The following is a 17,634-nucleotide window of genomic DNA, read 5'->3' on the forward strand; positions in this document are numbered from 1 at the left end:
TTTTTGGTGGTGGAGAACTGGCTGACTTCCACTGAGCACTTTGACGCTTTGTTTCAGGATCGTATTGGTACACCCATGTTTCATCACCAGTGATAACATGGCCCAAAATATCGTCTTGTCTCTCCAAAAGGTCCTGGCAAACTTCGACTCTCCTTTGCTTTTGTTTATAGGTGAGCTCCTTCGGGACCACTTCTGCACACACCGTTCTCATGCCAAGATTTTCGGTTAAGATTTTCCTGTTTGTCTATTGAGGTTTACTTGGTCGGCTATGCTTCTCACAGTCAGCGGACAATTTTCTGACAATTGCTATGAAGAAAATGCCAAGAGAGGGACTAACAGGGTGACCTAACCTACTGTGGGGGAGTAACAGGTAGGAATGATTAAGTTCTGTTTAAGGGTTCCAGGCAGGCTAGTTCATAAGAGGATCTGTGTACTGAGACATGGGATGGATAGGCTGGGAGGGACAGGGCTATTTGGAAGTGCTGAGAAGACTGCTACAACCATCGATGTCAGCTCTGCTCGTGACTGGCCGCCCTCCTGGTCTAAAGGACTATGGTAAGGCTTTTTGCTTTTATCCTAAGAGTAACTGTCAGACCTCGTATATGGTATGATTTAATTTTAAAAAGCAACTGACATGAGGGGTGGGTGCGTGTGTGTGTGTGTGTGTGTGTGTGTGTGTGTGTGACTTGGGCTGTGATGGGGAGAATAAGTATGGTACCTTACATGTAAATGTAAGTTTCTCGATAGCAGAGAACTACGCTTTGTCTTTTGGTCTAGGCCCTCCAGGCCCAGTATAAGTATCCCCTCCCCCCAGCCTCTGCCCCAGTCTGCTCAATGTTGGAAAGCTCTCGATTTTTAATCATTAGACAACACTGTTCAAGAGAAAATTCTTGGGTGGGGGGGGCCATCTCTTTTGCCGGCTGATCCTAATTTGGGTGTGGAAAACAACATAAAATATGACGAGCTCTCTCCTTCAGAATAGTATAAAGAAGGTCAAAGAGCTGGGAAAGCCTGCAGCCAGTTCCAAGACTACTGAATACAACAGGTGATGGGAGCTTGGGAGCCAGACTGCAGGAGTTTGAGATACAACTTTTCTTACTAGGCTGTGGGAACCACTGAAATGTTTAAATAGGAAAGGGATACGATTAGAACTAGATTTGAGGGAAGATTATTCTGAGACTATAACAGAATGTAGTCTACTACTACAGACAATGGCTTCAAAAGCCCGACATAGCATGGGGGCAACTGAGGATAGAAAGAAGGAACAAGAATCACTAAATATGTTGGATCTACAAAGAGATCAACTTTTACATCTGCTTGGATGTAGCGTGAGAAAGGACCAAAGGCAACTTCTGAGTTTCTTTCCTGAAAGACCAGGAAAAGGCGGGATAATATCTGCCATAATAGAGAATGGCCATCATGTCCTCAAAACAACTTACCTCTTCTGCAGACTAAATATTGTTACTTCCTTAATCATTCTTCACCTAACATGGCTTCCAGACCCTCCACTACCGCTCTCTTTTAAAATCCAGTGCCCGGCATTTGTGGTGACGTCACTTCCTTTACCAAAGTATAAGCTCTTTGATGTGGTTTTTGTTTCCTTCTCAAAGTTTAGCATGGCAATCTGCACCCCTGTTAAGTCAACAAACTTTTATTGACTGTGTTAACTCGTTGTAAAGATCCAGCAGGACAAACCTGGGCACTGTAATTCTCAAGTTCTGGCTCCTCAGGAAACAATGTAAGAAAAAAGAACACAAAACTTTCTCCTTCAACCTACCCCAGAGATGCTAAAAACTGTCCAACGAAAACCCACAAACCACTTCTGCAAAACACTGCCATGTCACAGCTTTCATCTACTTAATAGCCTCATAAAGCGTCTAAAGGGCCTGAAACGACAATGTTTACTACTAAGAACTGGACATCTCCCCTCTAAGACTTGGCTCTCAAATCCATCTACCTTCCTAATGACGGAAAAATTTTCTCCTCAGAATAAAAAGCGCCATTTGTCATTAATCTGGAAAAGCTTACAAGGCACTCCATTTCCCAGCCCAGAGAAACTTTATTTGGTCCTCTTTGATTATGGGTAGGAGAGTGGTGTAGAGACAGGAAACAAATCATAGCAAAAAAGGTACTTATTCTGTGTACAGTGTAGATTACCAAAGATTTGAATGAAGATACAAAAGGGAAACGCTACAAAATAAAATAAAAGCCATGCCTATCAAATTCAGAAATTACAACGAAGCTGGGGAGACAACTGAATGACAGGCTTCAGACGCAGACTGTGACAGGTGGGAACAATGGGAAGACGCAAATAAAAACAATGTAAAAAAGAGAAATCTAATTTCCTGACCTTGAGTGCCCACACAAATACTGAGTAGGGAAGACAGGCCTGAATAATAGCACGTGTCTTGGTTGGCTATGAACTCAAAAGAAGTCAGTAGCTGCCCAAAGGCTCATTTGTTCTTCCGGAAGTGCAGGTGTTCCAATCTCAAAGTCATACAGCCCTCATTTGCTGTTGCTGAGCTGCCCTGAGCTCAGAGTAATCACCCATTGTGAAAATGCACTGAACTCTGGTGGAAATGAAGTGACAACCTCATGAGAGCGCCACGGATTTTGATGAGTATGAATTGTGTTTCAAACCTTTGTAGTGCAAACCCTCAGGATGTGTCTGAATTACAAGCATCTGTCCCAACAGTGTAGCTCATGTTTTCAAAAGAAATGGATGGAGCTGAAAGTAGCAAGTCCATGGAGAAGAGAAGGCCCCTGCCACACCAGTGTGGACATATGTATATGAACCACCAAACAGCACAACATTTCTAGGAATCACCAACGTGTCTCTATAAAAATACTCTGAAGCCTATTACCAAGGTGAGTTTCTAATTACAGGACCCACGATTTAAAGAATCTGACACCTCTAAAACTGGACAATTCCTCAAGTCCCTTTGAATTTTGACATAATTATAATTTTATGATCAAATCAATGAGGTCCAAAAGGAATCAAACCTAGGAGAGTCTAATTTAAGTTTTTAATATGATCTAGAAGAGGGAAATCTCCACATCTGCAAATAATCCTAAATTTTGGGGTCAAAAACCACCAAATCAATGGGCATAATTTGCAAAGAAAAATGTTTCCTTAAGGCCATGTGAGAGGGCAGAAGAGCAGCACATTTTTTAAACAATGGCCTTGGAACTCTGACTAACCCAGAACAGAAACCTCAGTGTCATTGTTCTGTTCCCTGCACCGTCACAGTGCGCTTCCTCAGCCACACACACACAGCACTGTGATCCTGGGAATAAAACAGAAAACACGACATGCCCCATCAGCGCATCATAAAAGAGTCCAGTCTACCCCTATTGACTGCATGTTCTGTCCCCCAAGAGCTTAGCGTAGATGTACGAAGAACTAGGGGGAAAAGCACTAGAGTGTATAAAGGTTTCAGTACATTCAGCCACCTGGTCGGAGGTGAGTAGAATGAAAAATGCTTTGACCTCACATCAAGCTAAGAAAAAGTTAGCCACAGGACTTGCCATTGGTCCTTCTCACCCATTCCAGATCAGCGAACAGACCAGGTCAAAGCTTCAAATAGGGCCTTTTCTCTCTTTCAAAGGAACTTCATAGACCATGGTCACGTGCAGGCTTCACAAAGCCTTTAGATCCTGTAATCCATAAGCCGAAGTATGGGTAAGAACCACCCCAAAGATAAAACACCTCCCCCAGAAAACGGGAGAATGAAGACACAACCGTACCTTCCCCTGCTCTCAAGGTAGTGGGTACTCTTGTTCACAACAACCTGTTCCACTTAACAGAGATGCTGCAATATAGTGAATGAAACACAACACCTGATGACTAAGCCTGCGAACTCGAGTTAACGAAACTAATTTCTAGGTTCTACCACGTCGCCTGAAAGTCTCGATTCAAATGTTCTTTACAGCAGTCACTCCAACAGGATCACCAAATCTCTGACAGTCTTTATTGGGGGTATCAACTGAATCTTTTGGTGGTCGTTTCCATGGAAGGAACCCAGAGGATGGGACCTAGAGAAAGGCTCTTGCTATCTGTCAAAACATCTATGGTCATTTCCCAGTAGCTGATAATCCCAGAGTAAAATATTACAGAACAGAATAAAAAACCCAAAATCCAAATCATGTGTACACGTGTGTGTCATAAAGGTAAGGAAATGATGGGTTATTTAATAAGTGGCACTGCGGTCATTCATTACACATTTGGAGCAAAACTAAGGTAGTATCCTACCTTGTATCATAAACAAACTTCAAGTACGTCAAAGCTTTAAATGCAAAAACACAAACATTAAATAACTAGAAAAAAAACCAAAGGTGGGTATTTATTTGCTCTCAGGGCAGGGAAGGCCCTTCCAAACCTATGGGCAGAGGCAAAATATGCAAAAGAAGATACTTATAGATTTGACTACATAAAAACACATAACACCTGTATGTCAAAATAAAGCAAAAAAGCAAACTACAAACTGGGACAAATATTTATAATGTATATGACAGGGAATTAGTATTCTAACTACATTAAAGCTTTTACAGATCAGTAAAAACTTATGAATATATCTCAACAGGGAAATAGGGAAAGGCATGAACAGGCAATTCACAAAAAATGACCAATGAGACACACACATGCATACACGCACACACACGCACGTTCAATTCGATTATTAACAAAAAAGTACAAATTAAATAACATTTTTTTACCTATCAAATGTGCAGAGGTTTAAAAAAACAATACTCCATGTTCACAAGGATCTCAAAATACACACTCTTATACTCCTGGTGGAGGTGGAGACCAATGTAGCAATATATATCAAAAGTCTTAAAAACATGTTCATACCCTTTGGCCCAATAATTCCACTCCAAAGGCATTCATTCTGAGGAAAACGATCACAGATTCAAAAACAAAAGCCTCATACAAGGGCAGCCATCAAAGTGTTATTTATAAGATAAGAAGAACTGGAAACACCTTAGATGGCCACCAATGCTGGAATAGTTACAGGCATTATGGCACACATGTGATGGATAAGTATTTCCCTCCAAACTTTTACACAATGATTTCTGGGGGTGATTACAGGTGATCTGAAATATTTTTCTTTGTATTTTTCTGTATTTTCCAACTTTCTACATATCTAAATGTAATACTTTTATGTCAGGGGAAAATACATATAACCTGAGGTGGGGGGGGCGGGGAGGCAAAATGAACAGGACAGGCCTAAGGACAAAGCCAGGCCACACATGCACTAGAAACTCCTGGCTCATTCACCATGTTGCCCAGGGATCTAGGCTTCAACCAGCTGCAGACAAAGCCACTTAAACGTATTATCACTATTACCACCTGGCCATCTTCTCCGCGAGTGGCCCAAAGCCTCGCCAGTGCCTTGCTGAAATCCCCATACACCACATCTACCATAGTTCCCTGACCTACCGGTCCAGTGACCCTGTCCATCAAGGCAATTTGGCCCCCTAAGTCTGACATGACTTAGCTGACCCTGGTGATCCAACACTGCTTCCTGTGCTCACCACTTCTTTTTCCAAGTGTTTAGAAAACAACTCTTGATAATCTTGGGTTAAGTTTGGAACTGAACCCAAGGTTTGCAAAATCTCTATCCTTTTTGAAAATTTGAAGGACATGTATCTAGGTCCATAATGTACATATTCATTTTTTTTTTTTAGCTGAGCCATCCTGCTACCTGTTNTTTTTTAGCTGAGCCATCCTGCTACCTGTTGGCAGCTCAGCGGCTGCTCAGCTCGGGCTGGACTCGAACCGCTGTTGCTTAGAGCTCAAACTCTTCAGCGAGCTCTTAACCAACTGAGCCACTCAGCCAGCCCCCATAATGTACATATTCATACAAAATACATGAATCTTCTTCTGAGTCTATTCAAATTTTTTATCACTCAATTTCATCAAGTGGAAAAATCCCCCAATCTCTAGAGCCTTTGCTTTTTTAAGTTATCTAAATTCAGTGAAAAGTAAACAAAGGTCCACTTCAAGAGGATGAAAGCATTATCACAGTAAAGAAGAGAGGAAGACAAAGCACTTGTTAAAGTTAGACTGTTATTAGCTGAAGACTGTGTGATTCAATAACAGTCTAGGTACAAATAGGAACTTGTAAATTGAATTCACAACTCACTTCCACTTACCTAACACAGAATTTGAGTTATAAGAGAGATCATTTTGCAGTCCCCTCATTTCATAGATGAGAAAATTGAGGCCCAAAGAGGCACTGGTACAAGATCATTCACCATAGGATGGATGGATACACACACACACACACACACACACACACACACACACACACTCGTTTCTTAACAAAAAGGGAGCAAAAACAGTATTTTCTAAATTTCGTAACAATAAGCCCAAATTATTCTGCTTCTCTTATTTCTCTATTTAAAAACAATAAAACCATCACCCTATTGTGGAACAGAAGTCTAAAGCTTTAAACAAAGCAACAGTGTAAACTCAGGGTCAAGATTTTAACAAGCAACACATTACATTAAAAAGAAGTCCCAAAAAGCTATAACCACACAAGAAGTAATTCTCTCTCCTTGCCATATGTTATTCTAATCACTCTACCCCATCAGAAGAGCCAATGTTTTACAGACACCAGGGTTCCTAGGATTTCGCCTCAAACCATCTAACAAGGACAAGAAAGCACCTGTCCAGGTAGGTTCAGAATGCTCCGCCAACTTGAGCTACCATGTCCTTGGGCTACACGGAAGACAGAAACGATGGGCGCATGCACGTATGTGAAGTTCAGCCCCAGGAGGCGAAACTGGATAGAAGGCTAACATTTTTTTCTCTTCTAAGTTTAAAAAACAGGTGGTCCTTAAAGGGTGTAGCCACTTTGGGGAAAAGTCTGGCAGTTCCTCAAAAACGTTAGGTTACCTTAAGTCGCAGCAATTCCACTCCTAGGTACATGTACCGCAAATAACTGCAAACATGAGCAGACAAAATCTTGCCCATGAATGTCCATAGCAGCAGTATTCACAATAGTCAAAAGCTGGAAACAACCCACACGGCTACCAGCTGAAGAGTGGGTCCACAAAATGTGCTCTATCCATAGGGCGGAATATGACTCGGCCTTAGAAAGCAATGGAGTGTTACACGCTACCACATGGATGAACCTTAAAGACATCACGCTGAAGGAAAGAGGCCAGAACAAAAGACCACACAGCATATGATTCCATTTACATGAAAAAGCCAGAAAAGGTAACTTTATAGAAACAGGAAGTAGATTAGTGGTTGCCTGGGTAAGGGGAGGGGAGGAGTTGGGGGGAACTGGGAGTGACCACCAATGGGACAGGGCTTCTTTTTAGGGTGAGAAAAGTGTTGTAAAGTTCATTGTGGGGACAGCCGCACCACTCTGAGCATTCTAAACATCACTGAATTGTACACTTTACATGAGTGAATTATAAGGTAGGTGAATAAGCTGTTTTTTAAAAAAGATGAGCCCTGCCATTTTTATCAGGTCGGCATTCCTAGCTGAAGTTATCTACTCTCAATCCTTAAATCCCTCCGGGGCACGGCACGGTGATAAGAATGAAACTTACTCCCTTATCCTCTTGGTTCCCTCTAATCACCTGAGTAATAACACAGTGGCCTGCTCTACTCTCCAGTTTGGAAACCGTGAGAATTGAATCAGGGGACCTAACAAAGCAAAAGTGAATTGACAAACAACAAGCACGTGAGAAGATGCTCAGCATCATGGATCATCAGGGAAATGCAAATGAAACCACAGAGAGGTATCAACCCCCCACCCCCCCCACCCCACCGCCCCCAGGACGGCTAGACTCAAGAAGACTGGCATTAACAAGGGCTGGCGAGGATGTGGAGAAGCTGGAGCCCTCACACTGCTGGTGGGAATGTGGAATTGTGCGGCGTTGTGGAGAACAGCCTGGCGGGTCCTCCAAAGGTTAAATATAGGGTTGCCATATGATCCACTAAGTAGATATACCCAAGAGGAATGAAAGCAAACTCCATGTAGACACTTGTATACAGATGTTCCTAGCAGCACTATTCAACAATAGCCCCAAAGTGGGAAACCTCCGAGTACCCATCAAGCGATGAATGGATAGACAAAATGTGGCATATGCATATAACAGAATATGAATCAGTCATAAAAAAGAATGAAGTACTGATACACGCTACAACACAGGTGAACTTGACACAATGTTAAGTGAAAGTAGCCAGTCACAAAAGCCATATATTATACAAGATGTTCAGAATAGGCAAATCCAGGGACAGAAAGTAGATTAGTGGTCGCCTGATGCTGAGGGGGTTGAGGTGACAGTTAAAGGCTTCAGAGTTTCTTTTTACGGTGGTGGAAATGTTCTAAAATTGACAGTGATGGGTGCACAACTCTGAACATTCTAAACACCCCTGAATCACACCCTTAATGAGCGAATTGTAAGGTCATAAAAATGAATGACAAATACAACTGCATTTCCCTTGAAGAAATTAGAAACGCCCACTTACTGCATGAATATTCTTAAACCCGCACACACACCTTTGCTACTAAGTCAAGCAAACCAACTCCCATTGTCTGGAGCTCCTCCTGGGGTTCCCCCACAGTATTACTCCGTGGAAATCTTCTTCCTAAGTCCACTTTCCTTTTGTGGGGTGGGGGGAGGTATCCCTCCCTCCAGCAGCCTCTCTATCCACAGGTTGCTTTTTCCTTTGGTGCAGGAGTTTGCGGCTGGCAAACCTAAAAAACTTGACATTTGGGAGTTGGTTTTACTCTTTTAAAAAAAATTGTATTGGGGAACAGCCATGGTCATTGGTTACACATGGCTTTCATGCCACAATGGCATAGTTGACTCTTCTAAGGAGGGCGCAGCTCAGTGGCCCATGCGGGGATCGAACCGGCAACCTTGGTGTTATCAGCACCACACTCTAACCAACTGAGCTAACCGGTCACCCCTCCTCACCCCCGGTTTTACTCTTTACTAACAACTTCTGGCACCAGCAGAGTCTCAGAGCAGTAGCTTTTGCTCCCTACCCATAGCTGGGTGGGGAGAGGGGACTCACAACCTCTCTGCTGAGGAAGTTCTCAGGAAATCTGACTTCAAATTTTGATTCTGCCCCTTACTGTCTGTGTGACCTTGAGCAAGCCATTCAACCTCTCTGACCTTCATTTTCCTCACCTGTAAAATGGGGATAATACTGCCCATCACACAGGGCTATTAATGCTGGAGATTAATGAGATTAATGCTTACAAAGCCATCTGGAACAGAGATACTTAATAATTCAACTCAACAAAGCCTGCGCCATGCCCTGGACTGGGTGCTGGGGACACAAGGATGAATACAACACTAGCTGCCTTCTAGTTCTTTAGTATAGAAACTGTTAACAGGAATCCATTTTCTGCCTTCTCTACATTAGCCTTCTTTTAGAATGGCAACAGGCAGTTCAGGACTTTAATTCTTGGCCTTGAGAAACTTCCACCTTGTGCTCTCTCAGGAGAGCACATGCTGACAGGGGAGCACCTATGTTTATACCCTTCTTTCTCAAACACGGGGAGATGGAAGGGTCACTTAAATGCTATGGGGGAACTATCCCTTTATGCGTCTTAACTATTCCAGGTCTGACCTGAAGATGTTTCCATGGTGAAACGCTCACTCTCTTCTTCCCTGTACCCCCATCCTGCCTGGATTTACATTCCGGTTGAAAAGACTGGTCACAGAGGATCAGTTCCCAGCTTAGCTACCTAAGTCACCAATTTCTGGCTCACCTCCTGACCTGGGGTTCAGGTTCTACTCTCTAAATGAAAGGGCTTCCCTGAAAAACACTAGCTCAGTTTAGAAGCAGAGGCTGACACCAAGTGGGGGGGGGGATGTAGGAGTGAGTTTCTAAATCAAAATGTTGTAACGTGAAGCCCGTCCTTCCCTTGGTGGAGCAATTCCACAAGTCACAGAAAAATCTTTTTCATTTTAGAATAAATTGGAAAAGCGCCTTCGCCAAGAGCCAGTTGTTTAAATTTTCAATTTGAATTTTAAGCAGGATTATACATGCCCAAGAACATCATACTATTTTTAGCTAATAGGTAGGACTGCTGTGTCCACAACAGTTTGGAGCAATCAGGAGTGAAACTATTAAACAGCATCTCTCACTATGATACCTTTATCACTTAGTACTTCTATTTCTATTTTAATATTTTCCAAAGCTTCGTCATAAAAATACTTGCAAAGCACCCATGCTAGGCACACTACAGAGTTCAAATAGACAGACACAGTTCCTATCTTCATTATGGGTTTAACCCACATTAAGCAAACCAGTTCTATGAAAGAAACTCAAGGTTACAGCATTCTCACCAAGCTGCCATCCAGCCCCGAAGTGCCCAGGGGAGAAACACTGGGAAGCGACTGTCCTACACCTACCACCGTCCCCTGCCTGCACCCTCTCTGTGTAGTAAAAGGAGAGGGGGAATGAACATGTTCCCAAATTGACTGTGACAATGGATGCACAACTCTGAACACACTAAAACCCAGCGAGATGTACACCTAAACGGGTGAATTGTATGGTATGTGAATTATACGTCAATGATGCCGTTAAAAAGAGCAGGGGAGTTGCTGTTACTCTGATTGTTCTAAGAGTCAAAGCTATCTTTTAATGCCCCCACGCTGAAGGGAGTCTAGCTAAAGGCTACATGCTTTGGCAATGGTGCCTTGGTGGCCATCATGGAGGTCGCTGTTATCTTCCCTTGCACACACACCTTTCTTTCCCTCACTCTCTTTCCCGAGACTGTCTTCTGTGATTTCCATAGTTCCTTTCTTGCTGCTCCTCCTCTAACTAGGTCTTAGGGACCAACTGTGGACCTCAGGATGAAACTGACCACTGACCCTTGGCAACTTTCCCGTCGTGACCCGAAGCCAGTCATACCCTTGCTCTCCAGGTCCTGTTTGTAGTGAGGGGCTGGACTACAGGATCCTTCCCAGCTCCCACATTCTATACGGGGGGGAAAAATGCAAATGATGAACACTTACTTGGCCAACAACATGCAGTCTGTGCCATTTTAGCCAAAAGACACATATTTGGATCGTTCACTTTGTAAATGCCCACGTGATGTAATCTTCCAAAGAACACTATTTAATATGTTTATAAAACCATTGACGTGGAGTCCTTATTTTTAAAAACTATCACTTTATCAAAGAAAATTTAGAGCCCAACACAGAATGCTTGATCGTCCGTCCCTCTTGATCTGTCTCCAAGGGTCCATTTTCAAATGGAAAAAAAAGAAAAAAAGCTTTCACACATTGAAGCCCTGTTGGATTCACCAAACCAAAGAAAGAAGACTGGGGTGGCAGAGCCTTACCAGCAGTGGTTCAACTAAACCCTAAGAAGAAGGGCTTTGTTTAGCAAGTGGTAGAGACCTAACATAAGACATACATTAGAAACTCTCAGAAATGCGCCCATTCAGCAATGAACACTGCAGGAATCCCTTTACCAGTTACATGCCCCCCAATGAAACTCAGAGAAAGATGCAGTCACCAGTTTGCAACATCCTACCACCAGACAAATTCAGTGTTATTTCCATGTGGCCAACATCAGAGAGCAAAACTGAAAGAAACACATCAATTTCTCCTACACACATACACACAAATATGCAAGAGAAACCATTTTCTCTGCAGAACCTACATTGTCAAACTTATGGACATGAAATGGATAAATACCGGTTGCTAATCAAAATCAGATGGTTAGCTTTACACTGAGAAGCAAACCACACGCAGAAATCATAAAAACAGTAACCCTAAGGTGTGTTTCTTGTTTTTAAGCTGAACACCAAACATGGAGAGAAATGACTCAGTGTCCATTTGCATCCCTCTTTCCCATTACCTCAGACCAGCAAGCTCTCCTGGTAGTTACCTCCCTACACTTCTGTCCCGATCACAACAGCCCAGTGCAGGAGGTGGCAGGCCCCTTCTTTCCCTTCAGGCTCTCGGCTTGAGGTACTGAACCGGAGTGGGGGGAGGGCGGAAAGGACAAAGGTAGGCGCTTTCGATCCCTTATGGCTTCGCGACAGGGCTCCCAGCCTCTCCCTTCCTCATCACAGAAGCAGAGCACCTGCCCGGGAGAGGTTCCTTCCTCCCCCTTAATAACCCGCCCTCAGGACTTAGGTGTACGTGGAGCCCCGGCGCTGCAGCCCTCAGGGACAAAGGCTTCGCTAACAAAGAGGAGGGGGAGGCGACAGAAGTCGGTGCAAACAAAAGCGGGGGTGGGGGGTTTGAGCACACCCAGCCCAACTCGGGTGTTCCCCTAGGCAGCCAGGTTTGGTGGAGTCATGAGTGTGGGGGAGGGGCGCTGCAGAAAATTCCTCCGAGGTTAGGCTTTAGGGAGCTGCTGGGGGAGAGCCGAAGCCCTGGGGAGAGAAGGGGACAGAGCTGGTGGGTAGAGAGAGGTGATGGCAAAGAGGTGCCGAAGACAGGAGGGCCCAGTGGAGGTTGAAGGGGCGCTCCCCAGGTCCAGGAGGGACACCCAGGAAGGGTTCCCGAGCTGCGCCCCCAGGGGCTGGGGACCCGCGGCCAAAGGCCTCGAGGGAGAGCGTAGAGTGGGGGTCGCAGTGTTGAGAAAGAGAGTCTGAGAACAGAACCGTAGAGAGGCTCGGGCGGACTGGGAGGGGGCCTGACCCCAGTCCGCCCCACCTCACCTGGCGCCGAGTCCGAGTCCAGGTCTCGTGCTGAGAAAGCGCCCGCTCCCGCCGCCCCTCCGTCCCGCGCGGGAGACCACGGACACAAAGCGGGGCGCGCGGGAGGAGGGAGAAGGGGGATGGGGAGGGCAGGGAGGAGGAGGAGACGCTCGAGGCGCACGAGGGGGGAAGGAGGGGCGCCCGCCGCCTGGGTCAGGGGGCGGGGCGTGCGGCTGGAGGCCGCGCTCGGCCCGCCAATGGCCACCCCGCCGGCCGGCTGGCTGGGGCGCGCCGGCCCACAGCTCACCTCGGCACCTGGGCCTCGGCTTGCCCCAGCCAATCAAACGTCTCAATTTGCATAACCGGCCCCGCCCACTCGGCCCAGCCAGGAGGCTGCTCCCAGAGAACACAAAGAAGGCCCCCTGTAGGGGGAGGGGGGGGGTCAACTCCAGATTCCCTATCCCGAGGGTTTGGCATCACCTTTTCAGCGCGTTTATGGGTCTTTCATGGTCACCCAGATGTGGGGAGAGAAATGGAGGGTCATAGAGCTTTGGCCCAAGATCTCCTAAGAGGTCGGCTCTCTTGTCCCTGAGGTGCTTCTATTCCAGCTACCTTCCTCCAGTTCCAGAGCACACAGTTCCTTGTCTTCGCCTCTGAGCCCTCCACCCCCTTCCTTCCCCCTCCCATTTTTCCAGCCGCTCCCGTCTCCGTGCTCGCCCCCCTCCCCCCGCAGGCTGCTGCCCACTACTGGCCTTCTGCTGCACTGCAACCTTAATCAGCCGGCTCTGAGCACAGCCTGAGATGCTATGCTCCTGCCCAGAAGACAACAGAGCAAAGAGGTTACTTACTGCACTGGGGTAGAAGGCACCTGGTCAAGTGGCTTTGATACCTGTGATGGCAAAACGCCAACACTTGGTGTAAGTCTACACTCCCCTAATCATTGTGTCCCTCCTACCTTCGGGTCTGTACTGGGCCACAATGGTGACGGACTGGCCAGCCCGTTTCAGAGCAGCTGCAGCCTGCTCATGGGTTGCATTCCTCAGGTTGACGCCATTCACCTGTTTAAAGACAGGAGCCATGAGCTACTCCAAAAGCCAGAAAGGGGGTCCTCTGTCGTAGCAGTTAGGAGAAGGAGATCGGTAGCCCATCCCTAAGCCTTCCGGGATGCCTCTCTCCATATCCCATCCTTGCCCCTAAGACGAGACCTAAAGGATGTGACATCTCTAGTGTAATAATTATCTTCATGGGGTCAAATGCCAACCAGAGTTAAGATCCAAGAGGCATTCTTTTCCCCCTCAAAGATAAGTCTCATCTCGGTCCCTGGCCCTCACTGAGGACATCTATAAAGAAAATAGTTTTCTCCAGCTCTTAGCCCTTCTCCCACCTCAAGAATCATTCCTTGGAGAAAGCAAGGTCTCCCCCTTTCCCTTTTAGACGGGCACAGCTCCCACCCTCCCACCTCACCGATAAGATCCGGTCTCCCCTGCGCAGCTCCCCACTCAGGTCAGCTGGGCCTCCTGCCAGGATGAAGGAGACAAAAATGCCTTCTCCATCCTCTCCGCCCACGATGTTGAAGCCCAGGCCTGTGGAGCCTTTGTGCAGGATGATCTTGCGGGGCTCTCTGGTGGGAAAGGAGTGGAAGGGTCAGGACAAGGTGGATATTAACTGTTGTCCCTATGAGGGCCAGCCTGGAACAAGTCCCATATCGCTGTAGGAGGACATGGGGCCCTATGTATGATACCCTGTTCCTCCCTTTCTCTTCTGGAACCTGCTTGGCTGCTGTTTTCTGCCAGGTGCCAAGTTTCAGTTCCTCTTCCCTCCCTTATTCCTGAGGGCTTGGAGTCACCTCCCAGGGGACAGTCCCCTACTCTCTTAGGTCAACAAGCCCCTACCCTGGGCCCTGGAGACCAGGTCTCAGAGCCCACTCGCTGGTGCTCTTCCTCCCCCACAGTCTCCTATTCTACCAGCCGGTGTGAATGGACCCTGGGCCACAAAAGTGGAACCAGTTGGGAGCGGCGGAGTCACCCTGGGCTTGCTTGTGCTCGCCATCCACGAAACGTGCATACTCACTTCTACATGCTCCCCTGCCATCTCAACATGCCACCTCACAACCTCCCCTCCTACCTCCCTCAACAACAGATGCAGTCACCTGCCGCCACTCTGTCCCCTTGCTAGTTCATGTGGGGGACAGAGATAAAGAATCCCCAGGTCCCCAAAAGGGGCTTAGGAGCCCAGCTGAAGAAAGGGAACAAATACATGAAAACTTGGACTACAAGTAACCATGACTAATCCCTCAGTAAATGATCAGTGTCATCAGGTGAGGGCAACTGCCTCTCCGCATATCCAAGCACCCAGACTTCCAGCACACTTTCGGGGCCCACCACCTTCACTTTAAGCATCTTTCATCAGAGGAGCCCCAAATCCAAGACTCCTCCTTACTTGCTCCGGGTCTGGGGCACGAGGCTCCGTCCCGGAGTCTCAGATGCTCTTGCTCCTACCTGGCATCCCCTCCGGGCCTCAGGGAGCGGAGTGGCCAGGCCCACCTCTGCGAAGCCCTCCTCCAGGCCGAGGCGGAGGCTGAGCCCAGGCCCAGGGTCAAGCCGGAGCCCGAGAACTTGCCAGCCCTCTCCATGGCTCCAGCAGCTCTCCCCCTGTCTGCCTACCCTTCCAGGCCCCACTACAACCAGCCCAGCAGCCCTACCAGGCCCCACCCCGCAGCAAACCTGTCCCCCGGAACCCGGCCGGCCAGACCAGTTCCACAGCGGCCTCCGCCTGAGCGGGGCGGGGCAGGTCCCTGCTAGGGCACCTGGCCCACCAGCCTCCCCTGCATGCATGCAGCCAACCAGCTGAATGGCTTCCTTCTCTAATTGGGAACGATTGCTGCCGAGGGGGCTGCAAGTGTCTCCAGGCAGGAACCCGGGCAGCCTCCACCTCTTCAGCCCCCTAAACGCTCCATCCCCCCACCCCCACCCCTTTCTCTGCACTTTCTGATCTGGGCCACACACCTGGCACTCCCCCTGATGGTGGAACTTGTCCCTGCAGTCAGCTCTGTCGGTCCCTAGGACCCCCAAGGGCTGAGAGAGGGCCTCAGATCCCCGAAGTCGGGAGCACGAGGGCCTTCTCCTGCTCTTTGCCCTGTGGCACTAGGCCTGTGGCCAGCAAGACGCGGACTCCTCTCCTCCCCACCCCTAGATAGTATGGAGGGGGCAGGGGTCTCACCTGGTGAAGTCCTCCTCAGCCAGCATGTGCCTGGGGATGGGAGAGTAGCGGGCAGGGGGGACCTGAGGAGGAGCAGGGTAACTGACCTTGCTCTCCACAGCCCCAAGATAACCCAGGCTGGAATTATGGCTTATGTGGTTGTCAGCCAAGGCAGTAAAAGCTGCAAGCCAGAAAGGAGGAGAAAAATTCAGTAGAGCACTCCACGTAGGTCCCCTCCTCCCTCCCCAAGGACTGTCCCTCACATCCCACCTCAGATGCAAAAGAGCCCAAGGTGTGCTGATTCCTCAGGCCTCATGTCCCCAGTCCACCCCCCAGGGTGCCTCCTCCACAGTCCCTTTCTGAATCCCAGGCTCACTCCTGTGAGTCTTAGAAAGAGCTGAAGTCAAGGCAGTCTACAAAGAAAGGCATGACTAGAGGTGTGACTAATAATAACCCCTCACATCTCTGTAGCCTAATACGGTTTTCCAAGGGCTTTCTCGGCCGTCCATGATCTCATTTGATCCTTGCAGCAGGCCCATGAGGAAGGCAGCACATAGGCCATTAGCTCCTTTTCGCCAAAGAGGAAACTAAAAACCGGGGACAGGGACTTGTCCAAGGGCACCAGCTAGAAGGGACAGAGCTGGGTTGGGCCTCAGTTCTCCGGAGCCTCAGTCCTCCGCTCTCTCTCTACCTTACCAAGGGGGATGGACTTCTTTCCCCCAGGAAGCAGGGCACAGGTCCGTCAGGCAGGGGCCAGGGCAGATGGGTACGTACTGCTGGCGTAGTCAGGGGGTGCGTACATGTCGTTGAGGTGAAGGCTGCCCGGCTTGGCCACCTTCAGATAGACCATGTCAGAGGTGTTCTTCAGTGACGCCACCGCTTCCTCGTGCCTCACGTCCTGCAGATTGGTGTTGTTGACCTGGACAGGAGAGGCCTGGGACTAGTGCCTGGCAGAGGAAGGGCTGTCTCGGGCCCAGAAGGTGCCCTTTCAATGAAATTCAACAGCCTCTCACAGAGGCCCAGTATAGTGCTGTGAGGAGCAGGGAAGCCTGAGGTGGGGGTTGGGCGGGTCAGGGACCCGCCATGAAAAGAACCAGGGCCTTGGCATCTGGGTACCCCGACTGCCATGATGCTCTTGAAATTTCCCATGCTGCCTAGTCCCTGGGTGAGGTTCGGGTGGAGTGAGAGGCCACTGGCACTCCCTGTCCCCGCCTGACCACTTGGGCATCCCCGTGAAGGCTGTCTCACCGCCAGCAGCCGGTCCCCGATCTGTAGGCGGCCATCCTTCTGAGCAGCACCCCCGTCGATGATCTTGGTGATGTAGATGCTGTTGTCCCCTGGGATGTGCTGGTTGCCAATGCCCCCAGCAATGCTGAAACCCAGGCCTGGGTGGAGTCCAGCGGGGAGAAGGAGAGGGCCACAGGAGAAGTGACAGTGCTTGGTCAATCTTGAACTCAACTCCCCGCCCCCAGCCAACCCACTGGCGCCACAGGAGCTCCCCCCAGGGATCCCAAACACCAGGCTGCCATCCCGAGGTCAAGAACGAAGGCCGCAAGCTGAGCCAGGCAGTCAGGCAAGAACTGTGGCCATTCCCTTCCATTTCCTACAGGCCAACCAGGGGCCTCCAGCCAGAGCACAGGAAGCCAGACTGCGCACCTTTGGGCCCTTTGAGCAGGTTGACTTCCATGATGGTCTCGGGTGGGGGCTGTCGCCTCCGCACCACCAAGCGCACCACAGGGCCCGCCTCCTTCAGCGCCTCCACAGCTCGGCTGTGCACCACCTCTGACACGTCCACGTC

General features: G+C 48.4%; 1 protein-coding gene across 5 annotated transcripts in view; it reads right to left on the minus strand.

Annotated features, from left to right (window-relative positions):
• The window catches only part of DLG3 (discs large MAGUK scaffold protein 3), a 49,540-nt gene that overhangs the window by 27,275 nt on the left and 4,631 nt on the right, over positions 1-17,634 (minus strand). Inside the window, exons 4-9 of one of the 5 annotated variants that reach the window (XM_019648065.1) lie at positions 17,493-17,634; positions 17,085-17,221; positions 16,611-16,755; positions 15,858-16,017; positions 14,103-14,259; positions 13,594-13,696 (exon numbers count right to left, since the gene is read on the minus strand). The exon at positions 17,493-17,634 is cut by the window's right edge and continues 28 nt beyond it. In XM_019648065.1, coding sequence (XP_019503610.1) covers positions 13,594-13,696; positions 14,103-14,259; positions 15,858-16,017; positions 16,611-16,755; positions 17,085-17,221; positions 17,493-17,634 — 844 coding nt within the window. Of the gene's footprint in view, positions 1-11,848; positions 12,143-12,659; positions 12,821-13,593; positions 13,697-14,102; positions 14,260-15,136; positions 15,296-15,857; positions 16,018-16,610; positions 16,756-17,084; positions 17,222-17,492 lie in introns of those variants that run through there. The other 4 variants (XM_019648066.1, XM_019648062.1, XM_019648064.1 and 1 more) reach the window with 4 other exon arrangements.

The sequence above is a fragment of the Hipposideros armiger genome, unplaced genomic scaffold, assembly GCF_001890085.2.
Source record: "Hipposideros armiger isolate ML-2016 unplaced genomic scaffold, ASM189008v1 scaffold_119, whole genome shotgun sequence".
Lineage (NCBI taxonomy): Eukaryota > Metazoa > Chordata > Mammalia > Chiroptera > Hipposideridae > Hipposideros > Hipposideros armiger.